This window comes from Beta vulgaris, chromosome 5 (assembly GCF_026745355.1).
Source record: "Beta vulgaris subsp. vulgaris cultivar EL10 chromosome 5, EL10.2, whole genome shotgun sequence".
Classification (NCBI taxonomy): domain Eukaryota; kingdom Viridiplantae; phylum Streptophyta; class Magnoliopsida; order Caryophyllales; family Amaranthaceae; genus Beta; species Beta vulgaris.
The window spans coordinates 2842026-2862383 of NC_079206.1; the positions used below are offsets into that span (position 1 = coordinate 2842026).

At 35.4% G+C, this 20358-nt stretch overlaps 2 protein-coding genes across 3 annotated transcripts; both read right to left on the bottom strand.

Moving 5' to 3' along the window:
- Positions 1 to 1312: 1312 nt before the first annotated feature.
- Positions 1313 to 9357, bottom strand: LOC104892200 (ubiquitin-conjugating enzyme E2-17 kDa). The gene is made up of 5 exons (XM_010678051.4): positions 9201 to 9357; positions 8991 to 9088; positions 6651 to 6778; positions 2573 to 2677; positions 1313 to 1614 (listed from the first exon to the last, which is right to left on the bottom strand). The coding sequence occupies exons 2-5, from the start codon at positions 9058 to 9060 to the stop codon at positions 1471 to 1473; spliced, it is 447 nt and encodes a 148-aa protein (XP_010676353.1). The 5' UTR covers positions 9061 to 9088; positions 9201 to 9357; the 3' UTR covers positions 1313 to 1470.
- A 3215-nt stretch (positions 9358 to 12572) lies between these two features.
- LOC104892201 (probable inactive receptor kinase At4g23740) lies at positions 12573 to 17084 on the bottom strand. 2 transcript variants are annotated; one of them, XM_010678052.4, is made up of 3 exons: positions 16749 to 17084; positions 15025 to 16310; positions 12573 to 13710 (listed from the first exon to the last, which is right to left on the bottom strand). In XM_010678052.4, exons 2-3 carry the CDS (start codon positions 16259 to 16261, stop codon positions 13094 to 13096), a joined length of 1854 nt encoding a protein of 617 aa, XP_010676354.1. In that variant the 5' UTR covers positions 16262 to 16310; positions 16749 to 17084; the 3' UTR covers positions 12573 to 13093. The 2 variants fall into 2 exon arrangements, with proteins under 2 accessions (XP_010676354.1, XP_019104963.1); XM_019249418.3 differs by having other exon boundaries at positions 15025 to 17084.
- Positions 17085 to 20358: the final 3274 nt, after the last annotated feature.

Below are 20358 nucleotides of genomic sequence, written 5' to 3' on the forward strand. Positions count from 1 at the left end.
CAGGCCAGTAACTGTAACAACTACTACGTGTCACATGCACCAGAAGAAACTGCCTCGGTCGTGGAAGCAATAGACATAGTTGACTACTAATAACTTGACATTTTTAATGTATTGTATATTTTTGTGCAGTGGACCAAACCTTAAATTATCACTATTTTATGCCACATTATTTTATTGAAAAAATGAGACACAGATAATAGCAACTATGATCAAATTTTTCACATAATTATTGAGGTATCATCTTAAATATGGGATGTCCTTTCAAGATGATTCAGTAACTAGAAGAAGAAAAAAACTGATTTCAAAAGTAAGCTTAGGATTCTCTCAAATAGAAATAGAGAACGAAATAACTAAAAAATTGTAAAAATTGGAATCATCTAGAAAGTAAGTTGTTTTGAATCGAATGCATTCATGTTGAAAGCTAACATAGATGTTATGGATGAAATTGTACGACCCCCCCCCCCCCACGGGATCCCACTATGCCAAAAGCAAGGGAAACCGCACCCTTCTCTTTCCTTTTTATGTCCCCATGTCGCTAGACGATGGGGGACTCCCCCGTCTGGAGGCAAAAAAAGGGAATCTTATTGTTTCGAGCTAGGATAATAAGCCCATGAACTTGTCTTACTTCACCGCCAAGAAATAAAAGAAAGACTTCTACCTCTATGTTCACATTGATCAAATGACTGATAACTTGTCCTCTCTAAAACCATTGTATAAACAGAAGAGAAGACCAACCTACTAAGCAAGTTATCAATCATCTGATCAGTTTCCCGATAGTTGAGATTATTATAAAATAACTTAAAATCGATAGAGAACACATAATTAGCAATACTCTTGAGATTCTGCTTAATTCAAATGTGTACTTCTCTTATCAAATACTACTTTTCATTTCGTTTTAATTTTCATTCAACCTGATGAGAGAGATGGAGCGATAGAATATCACCATGGGACGCACGTCGTATGCTTCCCACTAGTACAGCAACTTCAGGTGCAGATAAGAAAAATTCAACTTTTACACACTAACAAAAAACCCAGAAAAAGAAGGGAAAAAAATGCAATGCAATGCAAGTTGATGTAAATGAAATTTATCCAACTCAGCTGCAGATATCATGGGCAACAATTAATACTCTAAAAATATAGCACAAGGGGAAAGATGCTCTTACCTCCACAGATACAGGCATCACTTTGCACGAACCCTGCAGAAGTAGAACTTCTTGCACATGAAAAACTAGGAAATGCTTTACCTAATTGGACCAAACCCACAAAGTGTTGGAGGAAGGAAGCATGTTATTTGATCAGAGGCACTGAATACTAAATCTTGAAAACACATATAATACTGATAATAATAGATAGATTGATGCTACAGCCATAACCGTCCACAGTTTCGAACATCCAAAGAGTCTCCAGAATCATTCTTTTTTAAATATATTCATACATTAAAAAGTTCCACGTCGTCACTCTTATGCAGTACTAACCCATTGCATACTTCTGTGTCCAGCTCCTGGCAGTAGTCTCATACTTGGCTTTGTCCGCCTTGTACATATGAGCAATCTCGGGCACCAAAGGATCATCGGGGTTTGGGTCAGTCAACAGAGAGCAAATTGAGAGCAGTACCTGCAGAGTACACCTCATGAAGAATTAGCTAAATGTTATCAAATAATAGCGGCTAGCTAATATTTAACGTGTAGTTAGAGAGTGTTTGGTTGGGAGGAAAAATAAATCCTAGAATCCCCCCAAAAAAAAATCTGTTGTTTGGCTGGGAGGAAAAACAGTTTTGCCAAGGGTGAAAAATGGTTCTCTGAAGAATGAAAACATTTTCATCAATAATAGAAGGAATGCCACATTTTCCTCCATATTCCTTCCCTTCCTAGTTCTCTTCTTCCATACATCTCAATATTTATCTGTCCTAATCTCTAAAACTTGTCTTGTAAGGAACCAAACAAAAAGAACCTAATTTAAGATTATGTTTGCGATAAAAAATATAATCTGTTCAACCAAACAAAGGATAAGTGCCCTTCATAACCCAACGAAATTACCTGAACCCAGTCAAGAAAACAATGGTATTTCAATCAATTGAAAATACTGGACTCAAATTCCAGACTTGCACAAATTTCATCTTTGCAGATTAACTACGGATTTGCACTTGAAAAACTGTTGTCTTCTAGGTAACTTTTACACGAGCACACTTACACTTTCCAACCGAAAAAGAAACATTAAAAAGAACAGAAAAGTAACTTGAACATTATTGCCCCGTTAATATTTTAAAAAAGAGAAAATCATTGCCATTATTTGTCAACTTGGTGGGAAAGAAAAAGGTTAATATGGCACACAGAAAAACCAAGGTGCTCATTACAATAAACAGTACACGCCCAGCTCTGTAAATAAGTAAACCCCCATAACTCAAGGTAAAAAGATCCTAGATCACTATTCAGTTTTTAAAAGTAAGAGATCAGAAACCCAGAAGTAAATGAGATCGTTTTAAGACATGTAACTCATAACATCATCTCATCTACATTTATAGGCATGACGTAAAGAGACTGAAACCAGACAGTAATAAGTGTCTTAAAATAACCTTGGAAATGGTTAGAGCAGGGCTCCATTGCTCCTTCAATATATCAAGACAAATACTGCCATTGCTGTTTATATTAGGATGATATACCTTGGTCTTGAATGCTACCTGTTCAATGTAATTTATAGAAAATATTCAGTGTTGAAAAAACATTTGTGAGCTGAAGAGACGAAAAAGAAGACACATTACAACCAAGTGCTATTTATATTTGAATGCAGAAGGCATTTTACATGCATGAGAAACAAATGAGAATATAAAAAAGCATATCAGATGATATTTATGGGTAAATGGCAACATATGAATGATAACACTTATTTGATAGAGGCCCAACTCAAGGAAGGCATTACAACGTCAAAATCCCATAGCTGGTGGCAAGACAACTTCAAGTAGTAACAGGAAGCACTTAAATTAATGGTTGATGGAAAGAGATGTGGAGCATGCAAAGTTAGGATATTGTGTATTGTTGAAGTCTTGAAGCAAGCATCGAGTATATTGGATCTTTATGAAGCAAAAAGTTTGGTATATGGCACCTACAACAGGTCTTGCAATAAACAGAAAAGCCATCAATAGACGCAGAAATGCATATCTTCACCCACATAACCAAACAATACCATGTGTATAGTAAAGCCTGGCATAACCTACCAGAGCTATTACACTCAGTACCCGTAAAGCAAGGTATAAAAATAAAAGCATGCTCACTTATCATACAATAAGAGCCATTAGCAAACTGCTGGGAAGATAGAAGTGATCACAAAGACAGGTCGATAACTTATCATTCTATAAATTTGAAAGTAAATTGAAATAGAAAAGGTTGAACATGATGTAAAACTAGTAGAAATATGGGCAGGGAAAACCGCATAGCTATTGTCGCCAAAAATTTTAAAAACAATATATAATGATGTGGTAGCATCGGTATCCAAATGTAGGAGTTAATCAGAGAAAGTTCAATTTGGATGTGGCAGTAAGCCGATAAAATGCAGAACTGATTTTGCTTGTCTATCATTTAGAAAATTGTAAATTGATATCCTTGGCTCTTAAATGAGTGTACAGTTGCTTCCAAATGAGGCATAGCCCGCATAGGAGCCAAACAATGGCTAAATGACCTAAGCAATATGCCACCAATGACCAAACGGACATGCAATCCTGCAACCATGTAAAACTTTTGTAGTTGCAGCACCTTGCTCAACTTGCTCAACTAACAGAATGCCATATTTACCATACAACCATTTTCTAATTAATCTTGGCCGTTCCAAATGCATTTAGGATACTGATAAAAGATCAGGGTTACTCATCAATATCTAAAACCATCATATACAAAAGTAACCAAGAGAAAGACTAATTAGCTTTCGGTGAATGATATTTTTTCTCTCCAGGACTTGTGTCAATTATATGGTCGATTTCCATCTTTTTTCTTCTTTTCTTTATGTATTATTGAGTTAGCTTTTCAACTAAATAGATTTGTGCACTGAAATTTTAATTCAGTTCATATGTAAATATTATAACACATATCATGATGCCCAGAAAACTTTCTCATTACACAAAATCTTTGCTATAGTGTGAATATGCATAAAAGAAAATCTCTAAGACGGTATGGGAAATGGAAATCAAAACAGAAGAGTTTCTTTACGATAAAATAGGAAGGTTAAGGAACTTATCAGTTTACAGTATTTGCTTCTTTGCTTTGGTTTATAAAACGTCTTATTAGTTACTTTCACCTGTTACTTCTCTACTTATTTGGCTTAGGAGTGTGCTTGGAGAGTGTTTAGTACTTGCCTACATATAACACTGATCATTTTTCGGATTATGATAAAATTTGTATGTAACTGGGTTTCAACAAGCGAATTACAGATGAAACTGATCGTTAGGTTAGTTTTGCTCATCAGCAAAGTACTTCTACTCAGGTCCACTCAATCAAGATTTAGGTGTCCAAGCAAGAAATTGAAAATGAAGGTCCACTCAAACAGCATGGTCAACCTATATGGCCCAATATAAAAATGGTCCGCCACCACGCAATGAACCTTCACATGAACACCTATTCGGCTATTCCTAATCATCTAAACAATTCTGGTCATCAAGAGTAGCAGTTAACTTATTCAAGTTATCATACTAGTAGAATACCGAAGATTGTGGATGGCCTGCAACTCTCCATCAGGATATGCTGAAAATTGCATCACTTACAGTTCCTCAAAATACCTTCTTCTTGAAAGGACATTGGGGAGAGAGTTCTTGATGTACAGTAATTAAGCAATCTCACTAAATTTATGAGCAAAATTATCCTGCTAAGCTTGGAGCTTCTTGCATAAAGAATCTACATAATATCACCCCCCCCCCCCCAAAAAATGGTCCCCAAATGTTGAAAATGGAAGGTTACATGGCCTCTACCTGTCTTCCATATATTTGCACCATCATTGAGGGTAGAAAGGTTCACTATTATCCTCCGCACTTCAAACATTATAATCTACAAGCATAGGCTACTGAGTTCATGAAGAAATTTTTCATCTCTACAGTATTGGGAAACGTACCGATTATTCCCAATACTAAATCACATACCAAAACCTTAATGAAACCTAGATCACCCATCATCGGACCACTGATTTTCTAAACATGATAATTGATCTACATTTTAGCTGGAGGCATGAATCAGATTAATACCTTTCACCAAAAAAGGGATTTCCTAACCACCAAAGACAGCTTGTCCCATTCAAATTAATCATCAAGGACAAAAGGAACTTAAAAAGTATTTAGTTTCCCAACCCAAAGAGTCCCTCAAACCCTAATCAAGGTCAATATATGGAATGGAAAAATTGTGAATGATGACCACCAAATGTGAAACAACACTAAAGAGAGTTGTTCCCCAGACGGATAAAGGTAGAAGAGAGAACCAATCCGAGACGATAATTGCAGTCCCAATAAATGCTTCAACCACATACAAGATGACATAAAACATGGAAATTTAAACTTCACATCAGAAGCCACAATGTGATCATGAAATAAAGAGGTCACATAAATAGGACAGGTAAAAGATTTCAAGGAAATTGCGATAAGGGGGGAAAAAAGTAGATACAAGAGGACTTCTAGAGAAATAACTAGGGAAAAAAAACTTACTGACTAGATTATAATTCATATATCTTTCAACAGTAACCTGAAAACTACTTGTTAAAACATTGCCAACAAGGGGTAAGTCAAATTATGGCCAGATCCTAAATAACATAGTATTCCTCTCCAAGTACCAAAGCCACAGAAATCCTCAAGTGTGGATAACGTATATTTCAGGAGAAAATCCTGCCCACTATTCCTTCCAAATCTGACACAACACACAACTAACATTCAAATGCATCAAAATGGAAACCAAAACCCACCCCAAAGCATAATATCAAACAATCTACATAGAAGGATCATCGCCAACTGTGAAGCACAATCTCAAACAATCTACATAAAAGTGTCATAGATAACTAAATGCAAGGACTGGTATCCTGAGCAATGAACTTCTTATGCTGCCAAATACGCAAATTGTTGCTAGTGTTGACCCTTTTGAAAACATTTCTCAAAATGATAAATCCCAGCCTTTTACAATTACTACTTTGTATCTAAATGTATACACAAAACAAACAAAAAATTGACTTTCGTAAGTTACATAAAACAGGCTACAATAAGAATGATGGGAAGACACTTAAAGGTTTTCGATCAAAGACTACAGGATCTTAGGTTTGACAAAAATGACAATTGATCTTAGTCGCAACAAGAAGTACTTGAGACACAAATCAATATTTTTATGAGCAATAAAGACAAGTTTATAAACCAAAAACGACCCATTGTGAGTAAAGCTTGCAACAGAATGTATAGAAGTTAGCATAGATTTTTGCAAAGACTAGCAGCAACCGGAACCAATGCCTTGTGCATGTGCTTGGATAAATATTCTTCTGAAACTTCCCACATCTACCTATTCTTCCTTGGATAACCGAAAACGCCACAACGACAATATAGTAACAACACATAGTTTGTCCCTTTTATCATACATTATCACCCTTTATAATAAGTTGCCTCACATAAAATATTATCCAAAGATGAGAAAGAATCACACCTTTGGTGGTTTGAATGGATAATCTGGAGGAAAATGAATGTTCACGAGGAAGACCCCTCCAGCATAAGGACTGTCAGCAGGGCCCATAATTGTTGCCTGCCAATGGAACATGTCTTCACCAACTGGGCCTACAAGGAGGCAAAAAATGAGGTTAAAAGTATACTATCAACTATAGCACAAGATCAAGAAGACAAATGAGCTTCAAGTTCTAGTGAATCCACTGACAACTGAAAGGCATTGAGTTCGGGGAACAAAAAAAAGAAGTAAACTTTAACAAACCAACAGATGACAATAAGTGCATCAACGAGTCAAGGGAACGAAAAAAAAATTAATAAAAAGATTGCAGCTGTAATGCTCATCCAGCTGCACAAACCTTCACATACATCAGTGGAATTCCATTGTGACGCAGATTGAAGGGAGGGACGGAGAGCAAGAGAGGACAACAAAAGAATACCTAATGCTTTAGTGTTCGCTACTTTGGATATTGGAATCCACATATTAGTAGAGCATATACCATAGACATCAAAGGTTAGAACCATAAGTGTAAGTTTCCCTACTTGAGTATAGCCTCCAGACGTGGTTGAACAAGCACTGGATATTGACATATATCTATCCAAAAACCAGTCCAAGTTTCGCTGATAGGATCTCAATTAGTTAAACAACCAAAACACCAAGACCCGAATTTGATGAGTTATTGACAGCCTCTCTACTGGTCTTAAATGATTAGGAGCAAGGATGCATACATTTGGACCATCTTGACCTTGCAAAGACTACAACCCAAGATGGGGGACAATAAATGTGGTTTGATGAGTTGAATGGACCAAATTCCATGCATTCTTAGATTAAGAATTTCAAAACTACCTATTAGTTCCCAAATTTCGAAAACAATCACTCCCTTCATCCCTTTAAGATTTCTCCATGGGGTAATATTTAGTTTTGGTTGGATGGAGTTGATGAGGAAAAAAAAAATTGGTAGGACCAAAAGTGGTGTACGTGAGTCGTGAGAGTAAAGTAGTAGTACCTCATTACCATTTACGATATGGGGAAAAGTCAAAGGGACAAATACAAAAGGAAATTAAGGCAAATCTTAAAGGAACGGAGGGAGTACCCAATGATAATTTTGTATTTGACTAGCACTACCAACTAACGCCACATGTTAAGAAATCCTAATGTGACTTGAACAAAAACTTGCTATACTTCTTTGGGTGAAAAAATTACTTCTTCCTTTTACGAATGATAACGGCACTTGCTTTTTTTTTGATTGGATATTAGTAAGATAATATTGGACATACACTATGAAATAAATCTAATTTCTTTTTCTTGTATATTCAGAAAATATAAGGTTAAAGTTTAAAAGGTTTGACCTTTCTATGCAATCATTTGAGGATGGGGAAGTATTAGATTGTTCTGTAAAAATATTTTTCCAGATTATTTTGAAATAAGCCATACACATGCTTCAAGATTATAATACGAAGAATTAAGCACTTACATTGGAGGTAAAAGCAAAAGATTAATCCTTTTATCAATTATACAAGACTCTAATGAACTAACATCACCAACTTCGAAAACCTCATTCTGTGTAGTTAAAAGATTTTTCCAAATGGAGAGCCTTAATTTGAAGAACTAAAAAACCTATCTAGTAGGAAAACTGAATCTAAAGAGCTAATATTTACCCCCAAATACCTACCCCCGAAGATTGGGGAGCAATGACTAAAAAATAGTATGTTATATAAAGCACCCAAGGCCTTTCAATTCGTTGCTTCAATGTTATAAGATGTTGGATTTTGAGTGATAGAGCTTTCAAATTTCATTGGAGTATGTAGCGTTTATTATACAGAGAACGAAGACATCAAAAAACTTAATAAACAACGCGTAGTTGTTCATACCATTACCTTGTTCAGAATATACACGCTTATCCCTCCCCTTTCTCAAATATGATAGCCAAAATAATTGATTCCTAAGTTTCACAAACGGGGAAACAGGTAAAAGATCACGAATTCATGATCAGACAAGGTCGATACTCTACTAAGCAACCAATGAACGTTAGAAATTCATGCAATCCCCTCAAAATGTCACATAAAAATGTCAAAACGAAATTCGTACGAAAAATCCGACAAACTGTGAAAAGATTATCACTTTCACTCATCAATGCAGCAACAACAGAGTTTAATGCGACGAAATTTCAAAAAAAAACGACGCGATCAAACAGAAATAATCAATTCAACTAGATTCCCCTCAAATTGAGAACGAATTTCATCGAATTCGAGACAGAATTTACAAAAGCGAAAAAACTCGAAGATAAAGGAGAGACGAAAAATGGAGGAGAAGTAGAGAAATTACCAGCACTGCATGAAGTAGGAGGATCTTTCTGAAGATCCTTCAGTTCCTTGAGGATACGCTTTGACGCCATGAAAGAATCTTCGAAGCTTTGCAAAACCCTAGAATTCGTCAAAACGAAAAATTCACTTACGTAAAAGACGATAGAGAGAGAAAGATAGCGAAGGAAGGTGAAGAGATGAAAAGAGAGGTAAAAGAGGTGAGTATGTATACCTGCGATTCTCCTGGCGTAAGTTGAAATACCGGGAAATGCCAAAAGGAGTTTCGATGAAGGGGTTTATATTGCGGAGGAGTGAGGTTCACTTCAGGTATTCTCGATGTTTCATACCCGGTCGTTTCATCTACTCATTGTGGGCCCTCGGATCAAGTTCATTGTACACCCGAGTATATCTGTAGTAGGTCAAAAAAATCTTTATAAAGATAGGGGTGAGTTCTAAACTTATCGTTAATAAGTATAAAATGAAGAGTAGATTGATTATTATTCTTTATATTAAATTGAGAATCAATTAGGTGTTTCATATTTCTGTTGCTTTATTTGCTTCCCGGTAAATATGACGAATAGTCCACGAAGTGAAGACTGAATATTCTGAATGATATGAGCAATATGCCAAGGAAGAGACCATATACCTTTTACTGAATTGATGATGACTATGAGAATATCGCCTTTTACGTGGAGGTGGCGAATATTGTTTTTGGATAGGTATGTGAATACCTTGTTGAAGGGGCGGTGTCTTCGGCAATAAAGACTAAAGAAGAACCAACGTTGAGAGTTGCGAACTTGTGAAGATGCTCAGCAGAACCTAATTTGATGATAATACTTGTTGAAACATAATAGGTACCACGAACCGAGCCGGCGAAATTGAGTTTGAAGAAGAGGTTGTGAGGCAGCTCCCAAGCAACAATTATGGAAAATGGATACTACGAAGTGGAAGGAGGAAGAGAGGAGTGAGAAAAGGAGGAGCCAGACGAGATGCAAATATCAGTTGTAAACCTAAGGCTCCATTCTGAAAATAAAAGTTTTGCTTTATGAATAATCGTGGGGACACTAAAAGAAGTATTATGGAATATTGTATATTTCTTTCTTTCCTGATACTTCAATTAAGGAAAACATATTTGATGGAGGATCTATCGTGTCTGATTTTAGAAAAAACATTTAATAGAGTATTTCTATTTATGGTGGTGTGGTATCCAATCCTTGTGGTCTTTAAGTTGCCACTGGGTTAGGAGATGACTGCAATCCTTGAGGTCTTTAAGTTGTCACAAGCTAAGGGCATAAGTCGTCGAGGATATTTTTTAGGTTTCTACAAGTTGTGCTAGTTACTTTGCAAAAGAGAAGGTTGTTGTTAGCGAATAAGAGACAAGGGATATTAGCAATTTTGGGGTGCAACTTAAAGATATACTTGAGTCTTGAGATTGGCTTTGAAGAGTTAAATTAAGGATAAAGACTTCCATGCAAATAATAAAAAGATACGATGATAGGGGGTCAAGTTGTCTAAGTCCCCTCGAGGGGTGAAATCAAGAGAAGGTTGACCATTTTACTTTGATTGAATAGGAGACATTCATAACTCATTATTTGATCCATAGGATCCAAGGAGATGAAAAACCAAAAGCCTGACAAGATTGCCAACGGAAATCCCACTCAATCCGATCGTAAGCTTTTTCCACGTCTAGTTTTAGGGAACACCAACCTGCTTTCTTTTGATATTTGCGAAAGGTACTAGGTGCTTCTTGTGCAATCAAAAGATTGTTATGATACTCATGAATAGAGCGGTCTTGAGTAAAAACATTTTGAAGGGGACTTATTTCTCATTGTTAAATTGCGCGAACATTGTTAACTAGAATCTTCGAAATTAATTACTTTATAAATATTGTTAATAAACTGATTGGTCTAAAGTGGTCTTGAGTTTCAGTAGCCTTTTTTTTGGGAATGAAAGTTATCAAAGTATGATTCAAAGAGTGCGGTAATTTACCATGGTAGAAAAAACTTTGGATGACAGTTATTAATTCTTTTTCAATGATGGACCAATAAGCTTGATAGAATTCCCCTACAAATCTAAATCCAAGGGGATTTAAGTGGGTTGATATAAAAAAAAAAACATCTTTAATTTCCTCAGGGGTGGCTGGAGCAATTAAGTCGTTTGCTTCAGTAGGTCAATTATCAAGCAAAATTTAGCGTACTTGGTTGTATTGTGCCCTAAAGCTGTAAGATTTCAATATTGTTAAATGATTATTACTAGTAATGGGCCTTTGGGTTTTGGGTGAGGGTCCTGTGCGAGAGCAGCTCATAGAATTTTTTTGATATTTATTAGAAAATGTGCGGTGGAATATCCTTAAATTGGTTGAAATATTATCAAATTAAAAAGATAAAGGATAATATTTTAGATCTAAGTTCAATCTATTTATCTTATCCTCCAAGCCATTATATATCTATAAATTAAATCCCTCCTCCAATGGTTCGAAGAATTTCGATGGAATAAGACAGAAACGTTAACGGCCCAATCTTCGTCCTACTACCAAATTGTAGGCCAATTATCCGCAAAATAATGAAATTACGAAATTCTAGGAAGTTCTAACCCCAATCAAATTCAATAAAAATTATTTGCCGCATTCCCTTTTCTGTCTAAAGATTTTTTTGTGCGTGATAATAAAAAAATTACTACTTATGAGGATTTTCTTATACAACCAATAAGTCTGTATATAGAGAATTTTATTATATTAAAAGTAAAGTTACTTGGTTGCAATTTTTGAACTCAAGTTTTGTCATAAAATAAGTTGAATTGAAAATGTTGAGCTCAAAAAGGTTGAGACTCGCTCGAATTGTGTATAAGAACATCGCATCATGCCAAGTAACTCGAATTCAAACTCAATGCAAATCATCATGAATTGTAAATGGAGAATGTACTTTTTGTTAGTGAAGATATGTTCCTGAAAATATAAAGTTAGCTAAATTTTACGCTTGGAAAAGATGTTTGGTTAAATGGAGATGTGTTTATTTAGTTTTTTTAATAACATGTGCAAACAAAAAAAATATATAGTTACGCATCAAATACACTTATATTTCAAGCCAATCAATTTGTTTTCCCCCCTTCTTATTAGATGTTGCAAAAAGCAAGTATTGTCCACTCTCAAATATCGGATAAATGTCCAAACTTATGTGTTTTTACTTTTTATTTCGAAAAACTTACCTTCTACGTCAAGAAAACCTCAAAAGGCCTCCTTAAAATGCCCACTAAGATTGTGAAAATTATCCAAAAGTTGGAGATAGATTTATCACTCTTTGAAAGGCCAACGGGCCATTCAGGAATAAGAACTATGGTCACTAGTGGCTTTGAGCCTTTGATCATCTGTGGACTAAACTGGCTCATGGAACTGTTGAAGTTTATATGGAAAATAGTTCCATCATTCAGCCAAGAGCATGCACATGGAAAAATCTCAGTAACTTCATATCGGGTTCGTGTCGTGTTATCAGTTTGTGTCAGGGATTGCCCTAGGAAAATCAGGGTGAAGGAGTGAAGTTGAGCTTGATGTAAGGAACTAAGGAAGTGAGAAGCTTCATCCTGTACTTACAGTAGCCTATTCCAGTAATAAAGTAATAATACTAAGACATTCTCAGTAATTTAATGATAAAAACATTCCTTTCAATACAGCTTGAAATGAGAATTACAACAAACATCAAAAAACAAACAGAATGGGCGAAAAACAAACCCAAAAAAGAAAGTCTTCCACTATGACATCTTCTACAGCTAAGCAGCTACCCTACAAGGATCAAACCCCACTATTTTTGAGAAATTCCATCTGATTTTTCATACTTAGCCAGGAATTATATAAAACCAGCAATTCGGTCATTCAGATTTCTTGATGAAAGAACTTTAAGTTTGGAAAGAAGAATCAAAATAACACAACTAACCAGCTCTATGTTATTTCAACTCATCACTCGTGTACTCATATCAGATGCGATACGTGTTTGACTATGCTAATCTATGAACAAATTCCATGATTTTGGCCCAGAATGAAGTGTTGAAGTGTTCTACGCATACCCATGACAAAGTGTCGTGGATTAGGAATGGGTATTTCAGGTATAATAGTGTCTGAGCACACAGAACCAGCTATTGTGGTGGAACTGGCACAGAGGCAGTTTCAGGTTGAACCTCAGCAAGACAATGCCGCACCTCCTCAATCATCTTTAAGAGATCTGGCATTCTGGGTCTTTGATCTGCGACCCTAGCCACACAAGTCAAAGCTATCTGTAACATCTCTACCATCTCTTCTTCAACATGAGGAAATCTCAGGATCTCAAGATCAAAAACTTCGGCAGTCCACTCTTCTCGGACTACAGAATGAACCCACCTCACCAGATGAACGAGTTCATCACCTCCGGTTGTGTGGACTGGTGATTTTCCAGTAAGAAGCTCAAGCAAGAATACTCCAAAACTGTAGACATCAGATGCTTGGGTTGCCTTCCGGGTGTCTGTCACTTCGGGTGCTCTATAACCAGCAGCTCGAGAAATCGGAGGGGCCAATGGACTCATTACGGATGCTAACCCAAAATCTGAAACACAGCCATATTTTAAGGAGTTGAGGAAGATGTTTGAGGATCGTATGTTACCGTGCACAAATTTCCCTCCGTTGATGGTGTGGAGGTGAGCGATTCCTCTTGCTGCACCTAAGGCTATCCTTAACCGTGTTTCCCAGTCTAAAGGGGTCCTATCTTCTCCTCTTTGACCTGTAAGAACATAGAATGTGAGAGGAAAAAACATGTATCCTATTCACCAGAATCTGAACTCAAATACAGGAAGTTCAGGAAGAGGATCAGAGATATGTAAACATCAAAAACCAAGGTGCAGTCCTTTCAAAAAAAAAAAAAAACCAAGGTGCAGCGAAGTAAGGCAGAGATGTACACATTGAATGACTTTCACTCTTTCAGTTTCTGTCTTATTTCTCTGAAGATGACATGGAGAGGGGCCATTAAAGACTAATGCGCTCTTCTCTTCAATTAAAAATTAATTATAATGTTTAGTAAATATTAGTTCTAATTGGTAATGTCATAGAATGTTAGAGGAGGAAAATAGATGTATCATGATCACCAGAATCTAAATCCAAGAGCAGGAATCTGGGAACATGAAATTGAGGCAAGTAAACATCAAGATGCGGTGAAGTCGGCCAGAGAAATACACATTTCCGGACAATATGGCTCATCTCACTGAAGAGACATGGGCAAGGGCCGTTAAAATTTAAGCACACAAGTCAAGCAGTTAACTAGTGTGATATTAGAAGTGAGGGTATCAGCAAAAAAAGATGAAGATTCTTTGGAGAATTTTGATTACCCTCGATTAGCCAACAAATGATCTACCTCCGGGAAAATAGAAGGAAAAAGATTATGACACTGACCCCAATCAAGCTAAAACCATCAGTTTCATGACTCCCATTAGTAACAAGCCTTAATGATGATGCTATTTCATATAACTCAAGTGACAAAAAGTTTTGAACTGCATTACATGAAGACTGGGTTCTTTTCAACCTTGAAGAAATGTTCTAGGGCCGATCAAGTTTAATCAGGTCAGTTAGGTGTGAACATAAGGTGAAATAAAGGACTCACCAGGTCCAATCATGGCTGCTAAGGTGTATCACGTCTGATCAAGTTCAGTCATGTAAAGTAAGTTCAGGTCAAGAGAATGCACCCAAATCATATCAGTTGTTCAAAGAGAAAGCAATACTTCCCGTTGTACCTTGGTCCACTGTTTGTTTGTGTGACTCATCCTACCGAGAATTTATGATATAACTTGGATGATGTTAGAACAGACAGAATTTATCACATCAGATTTGAAATTTTAAAGCAATCTCTAATTTCAACCAAGTCTAAAGGAGTACTTTTTAAAGAAGAACCAAGCAGATCCTAAGATAATTTGAAATTTTGCAAAGACCCAAATATTATATAAATTATAATCCAAAAATCACATATATATATATATATATATATAAGTCAGAGAAAACAAGTTAAAATTTATACTAGAAATAAAGAAATGAGGTAGCAACATACTGTGTAGCATGGCAGAGACACTCCCCTGGCTGCAATGGTCATTTACCATTAGCTTTTCATCCCTTGAGTAGTAATAAGCTCGAAGTGCAACAGCATTCTCATGTCTAATGCTACCAATCAAATCCATCTGCTGCTCAAACTCGCGCTTCCCAGCGCTGACTTCTTTTAACCTCTTAACTACCACAACATTTGCATCCTCCAGAATTGCCTTGTAAGACATACCAAACGTCCCCTTCCCTAAAACTTCTGCAGAAGCCCTCAAAAGATCTTCTAAATCAAATGCATAATTGCAACCCTCGAAAAACACGAGCCTGTTCTTAGAATCTTGACTACCTGAGGTTGCTTTCTCGGGGGACATACTTCCCTTAGGGAACTTCCCAGTGAATCCATCATCATCTTTTCTTCTTAAACAACAAGCGAAGATTATAAACCCAAAAGCTACAACACCAAGAAAACCACACCCAATTACAATGGCTAAGAACCAAGGTTGCCTCCACCAGTTCTTGGGCTTGGACCTTGATCCAGGCTCAGGCGATATATCCGATTGCTCAACTGAGGAATTCACCAACCCGACATCATTCCCAACAAATGCTGACCTCGGAAACCTTTGAAACGAGCTCGGGACAAGGCCAGTAAGATTGTTATTTGACAAGTTCAACACTTGTAAATTTGGTAAACCCAAATCAGGAATCTCACCAGAGATAGAATTGTTAGCAAGATCCAAATCTGAAAGCTGGGTCAAGCTCGAAATCGACTTGGGTATACTCCCATCAAACCGGTTATTCGACAAATTCAGTACACTAAGATTCTCCCAAGCAGAAAAATCAGTAGGTAATGGACCAGAAAAGTTATTAAACTGAAGATATAACATAGACAAATTCTTCAGATTGGTAAAATCTGAAGGAAATGTGCCACTAATATCATTTGATCTAAGGCTTAATATCTGCAAGGCCGAAAGCCGGCTAATAGTCCTCGCCGGAATCTCACCATTAAACCCAACTGCCGGCAATCGGACCGCGATTACTCGACTCAAATCAGCATTACAAGTAATCCCAGTCCAATTACTACAAATTGAAGAACTCTTACTCCAATTAAGAGCATGTAAATGAGGAACATTGTTCACAAAATCAAGCAAAGCTTTCTTATCATCATCAAGTAAACTACCATTTGCTCCATAACTAAACAACCCAGAAAACAACACCACTAAAACTACAGAATAAATTGAGAAAACCCTCATATTTCTCTCTTCTTTTTCTGGGGTTGCTTATTTCTTCACCTCAAAAAACCTAACAAATTTTAAACAAATGTGCGCCGTTAAACACTGATATATTCAAGGAATTTAAACAACTTCGCGCTAATTTCTAAGCAGAAAAAAACAGTGCAAAAAAAGAGACAAAACAAAATTCCAAATAAAAGCAACAAATAAAGCAGTTGTCGTCAAAAGTAGTGCACTTTTTTACTGATATTGAACAATACAGAAAGTTACAGTGTGTTTGAACTTCATTTTTTTGTTCAAATTTTTTAAAATTGCAAGAGTAAAATCAACATAACTTCTAAAAAAAATGCAGAAATCGAGAAAAGTTCTCAAAGAAGAAGGAAAAAGTAAAAGTAAAAAAAAAAAAACGAATCTCAAAATTCTTACTTTTTAGAGATTCCAACTCTTATTAAGCTAATTTTACTAGTACTCCTATAGTCCTATGATGTAGTATAATGTATAGATTTACCTTGTTATTCCTCTATTATTATCTCAGATCTGAGTTAAAAACGAGTCAAGTCGGACAACTCGAACTAGAATAAAATGGCAAATGCAGAGATAAATGTGAGGAAAATTAAAAGAACAGTGAAGTGATAAGTTTAATGATTAATAAATGTGACTAAATGAGGTAATTAAAGTGGGTTATATTTGGTAAGAATTAATGATTATGATGATTAAAGATGAAAAGGGAATGATTTTGTTGGAAGAATTTTTAGCTTAGAGAGAGAGATTGAGGGTTTTGTGGGGGAAGAGAGAGAAAGTGGGAGTGAGTGAGTGAGAGTGTGTGGACTTGAACAGAGACAACTGAAAACGGTCGGATAAAAAATAGTCCACCGACGACTATAAGAGGAAGTCAAAATGACAAAATGTGACTATTTTTGAGCAAAGCAAAAAAAAATTCAGATGTTGGAAGATCTACTAAAGGAAAGGAAAAATATACTACAAGATTCATATGCGTTTAGGAGTAAAAGTTCGGTGTACAATTTAGATCAGTGCATAATTCAATACGATTTGAATAAGATTGGATTTTAATTTTTCGATTTCCATCAACACCAATTAGAGTTTGATCGATACATACTCTAGATTGGATCTGATTCGAAAATCCAATTGAAACTCTAGTTTTTTCGATGAAATAAATTAAGCACAACAACAACCTAGTAGTAGTAGATATAGGAAATAAGGAATTAAGTGGTGTCAAGAGTTTTAGGGGAAAGGTTGAAGTGCTACGCCAACTTGGCTATGGACTAGGCTTTTTTTATTAAAAAAAAGAAACAGTTAAGCACTTAAGCACAATCCACATACATAATATTAAGCATATTACTATTCGGTTGTATCAGATTTTTGGATCCACTTACCCTCAATCCAATCTGATACGATAATCCAATTTGTTCAAAAATTGCAATTCGAATCAGATCTGAATTAATAATTCGAATTGGATTGGATTAGATTTTGAATTTTATTCGAATAACATTCACCCCTATATGCTACATATGCCATGGCATTAATTAGAATCAAATGAGGGAGAATGATGTTAGTAAAAACAAACTTTCCATAAATGTTATTCTTACTAATAATACATCGTGTGTTGGCAATTTGTGTTAGATTTATGGTCGGATTTAGTTAACTTAGTAGATTTAGTGGAATCAAAGGTTTTTCATTGATTGTTCGAGTCATCTTACGTGAAGCTCAAGCAGCAAAAGCGGTTAAGCAAGTAATTCTCTTTTTTATTTGTCTATCAAAAGCGCGAAAAAAGCAATCCATAAAAAGATTTGGCGCCGCTCACTAAATTCTGTGGTTAATAAGATTTGTAAATCGGTGGACGGAGGAGTTGTGACCTCCTATAAGCTTGAGACACCTTCACATGCTATACTTTAGCATTAGAGGCTCGTCTGATATGGAGGTAAATCATGGGGAAGAAATACTCCCACATAAAAGGCAAAAGATACAAAGGTAATAATTACGAGTCCGTTTTTTGAGAGACGGTCTCACGTTAGTGTTAACATGATACCACTGATGTCATGCTAACATCACGCACGTGCATCAAACCAGCAGTAGAATTAGTTAAGCGCTTGCATTTATTAGTTATGCTAGCCTTAAATCGCTTCTGGATGAATTAGTTAACCGCTGAACTATATTAGTTAAGCGCTAGAGTAGGTTAGTGAAGCGCTGGAGTATATTTGTTAAGCGTTGGAGTATATTAGTTAAACGCTGAAGTATAGTAGTTAAGCGCTAAATTATATATTAGTTATATCATAAAAATTAACTTATAATGCATTTTATTGGCCATAACTTCAATATCACGCATAAATAATTTTGTTTTTCTCAAAAAAAACTAATGCACTAATTCTCTCTTTCTTAAATGACTATCACATTTTTGCATTAGTTATGCCGACCGCAAATAATCAATGCAAAAACAATGTTTATTAATGCATACAATAAATAAAAGTAATGAGCTTAAAATCATAACTATTGACCTCCCATACTATCAACCCTCAAAGTATAATTGTTAACCAAATATCAAACCATAAAACCATGCATCATTGTTGCTCTTGAAACTAATAAATAATTATTCATAAGCTATATTATAGTCTTTCAGTTATTCTCTAGACTAAAACTATTAGGCGTAAAACCGGAACAAAAAAAAAAAATCATAACTAATGTAAAAAATAATAATAACTAAATACCAAAATATCATAATTATTTATCAGAAAACAATAACTAATAGCCAAAATCACAACTATCAACCATAAAATCATAAAATCATAATTAAAGGGCGAGGTTGAGAATTGGAGGAAAATCAGACTCGTCTCAAGTTAGTGTTAACATGAGACAGTCTTTTATAAGACTTTGCGAATAATTACACTTATATAGGGGATAATACAATGGAAAAATTTCATAAAACTACCTTTTATAATAAACAAAATTTTAAAAACTACATATTAAAAATTTTCTTTCAAAAAACTACCTTATATAACAATTTTGTTTCAATATACTACCATTTTATCATAAATGGGATTTAATCACTAATAATTGAGTTACCGTATGTTGTTTTTCTCTCATCCTTTTTCGTTTCTCTCTTCTTTTCTCGCTATCCCATCGGCAACAACACATACGACAACTTTCATTTATTGATTAGTATTAAATATAAATGTAAAACGGTTGTATATTGAAAGAAATTTGTTATATAAGGTAGTTTTTTAAAAGAAAATTTGTAAAGGTAGTTTTTTGAAAAAAAAAAAAGTTATAAAAAATAGTTTTTTAAAATTTTTCCTAATATAATATTGATTACCTTGACCCTCCAAAGTAAATATTCCCGTTTGTTATTTCTCTTTCATCATCCACTCCCAATACCCCCAATTTCATTCACTTTACCTCTCCTCATTACACTAGTATAGAAATGGAGATTTGCGTTGGATCCAGGACCCTCATTTGCGTCGGACTGGGGTTTGACTCTAGAGGTCTCAACGCAAATTGCCCAAATGGAATATGTGTCGGATGTGCATCTGACGCAATTGTAGAGCCATTTGCGTCGGATGGGGCTTTACATCCGACACAAATAGCCCAAAATGACTGCATGCAAATAATGTGGATTTGCGTCGGATAAGGCTTTACATCCGACACAAATAGCCCAAAATGACTGCATGCAAATAATGTGAATTTGCGTCAAATAAGGCTTTACATCAAATGCAAATGGCAGGTTTATGTAGTAAATAAAGCTAACCAACCTATCAACAAGCACGAAATTACGCATAGCCAAAACATGATTCTTTACTAATTCTCTACAATAGTTCTGTAATCACAAATCATGAACAACGAAAATCTAAAATGATAAACTCAACAAATTGTACAAAATAAAATGGAATTAACCAACCTAAAACAGCAAAAATCTACAATCGCTTGTATTAGAGAAACATCCTAAATCTTGTTAAAACTAAAACTTTCATATCTACAAGAATCGAAATAGAAAGCTTGGCCAACAATTTCTTCTCTTCCTCTACCAGATTTGAAAATTCAATAAGTTTTATTTTAAATGAGTTAATAAGAAACTGAAAAAATAGAAGGAAGATAATATATATCAA

Bases quoted from the DNA above. Each gene is read 5' to 3' on its own strand.
- LOC104892200 (XM_010678051.4), bottom strand. From the start codon at position 9,060: ATGGCGTCAAAGCGTATCCTCAAGGAACTGAAGGATCTTCAGAAAGAT. The intron at 6,779-8,990 runs GTAATTTCTCTA...GCCTCCTTGTAG, and splicing joins TCCTACTTCATGCAGTGCTG to GCCCAGTTGGTGAAGACATG. The intron at 2,678-6,650 runs GTGTGATTCTTT...TACATTGAACAG, and splicing joins ATCCATTCAAACCACCAAAG to GTAGCATTCAAGACCAAGGT.
- LOC104892201 (XM_010678052.4), bottom strand. From the start codon at position 16,261: ATGAGGGTTTTCTCAATTTATTCTGTAGTTTTAGTGGTGTTGTTTTCT. The intron at 13,711-15,024 runs GTATGTTGCTAC...ATGTTCTTACAG, and splicing joins TGTCTCTGCCATGCTACACA to GTCAAAGAGGAGAAGATAGG.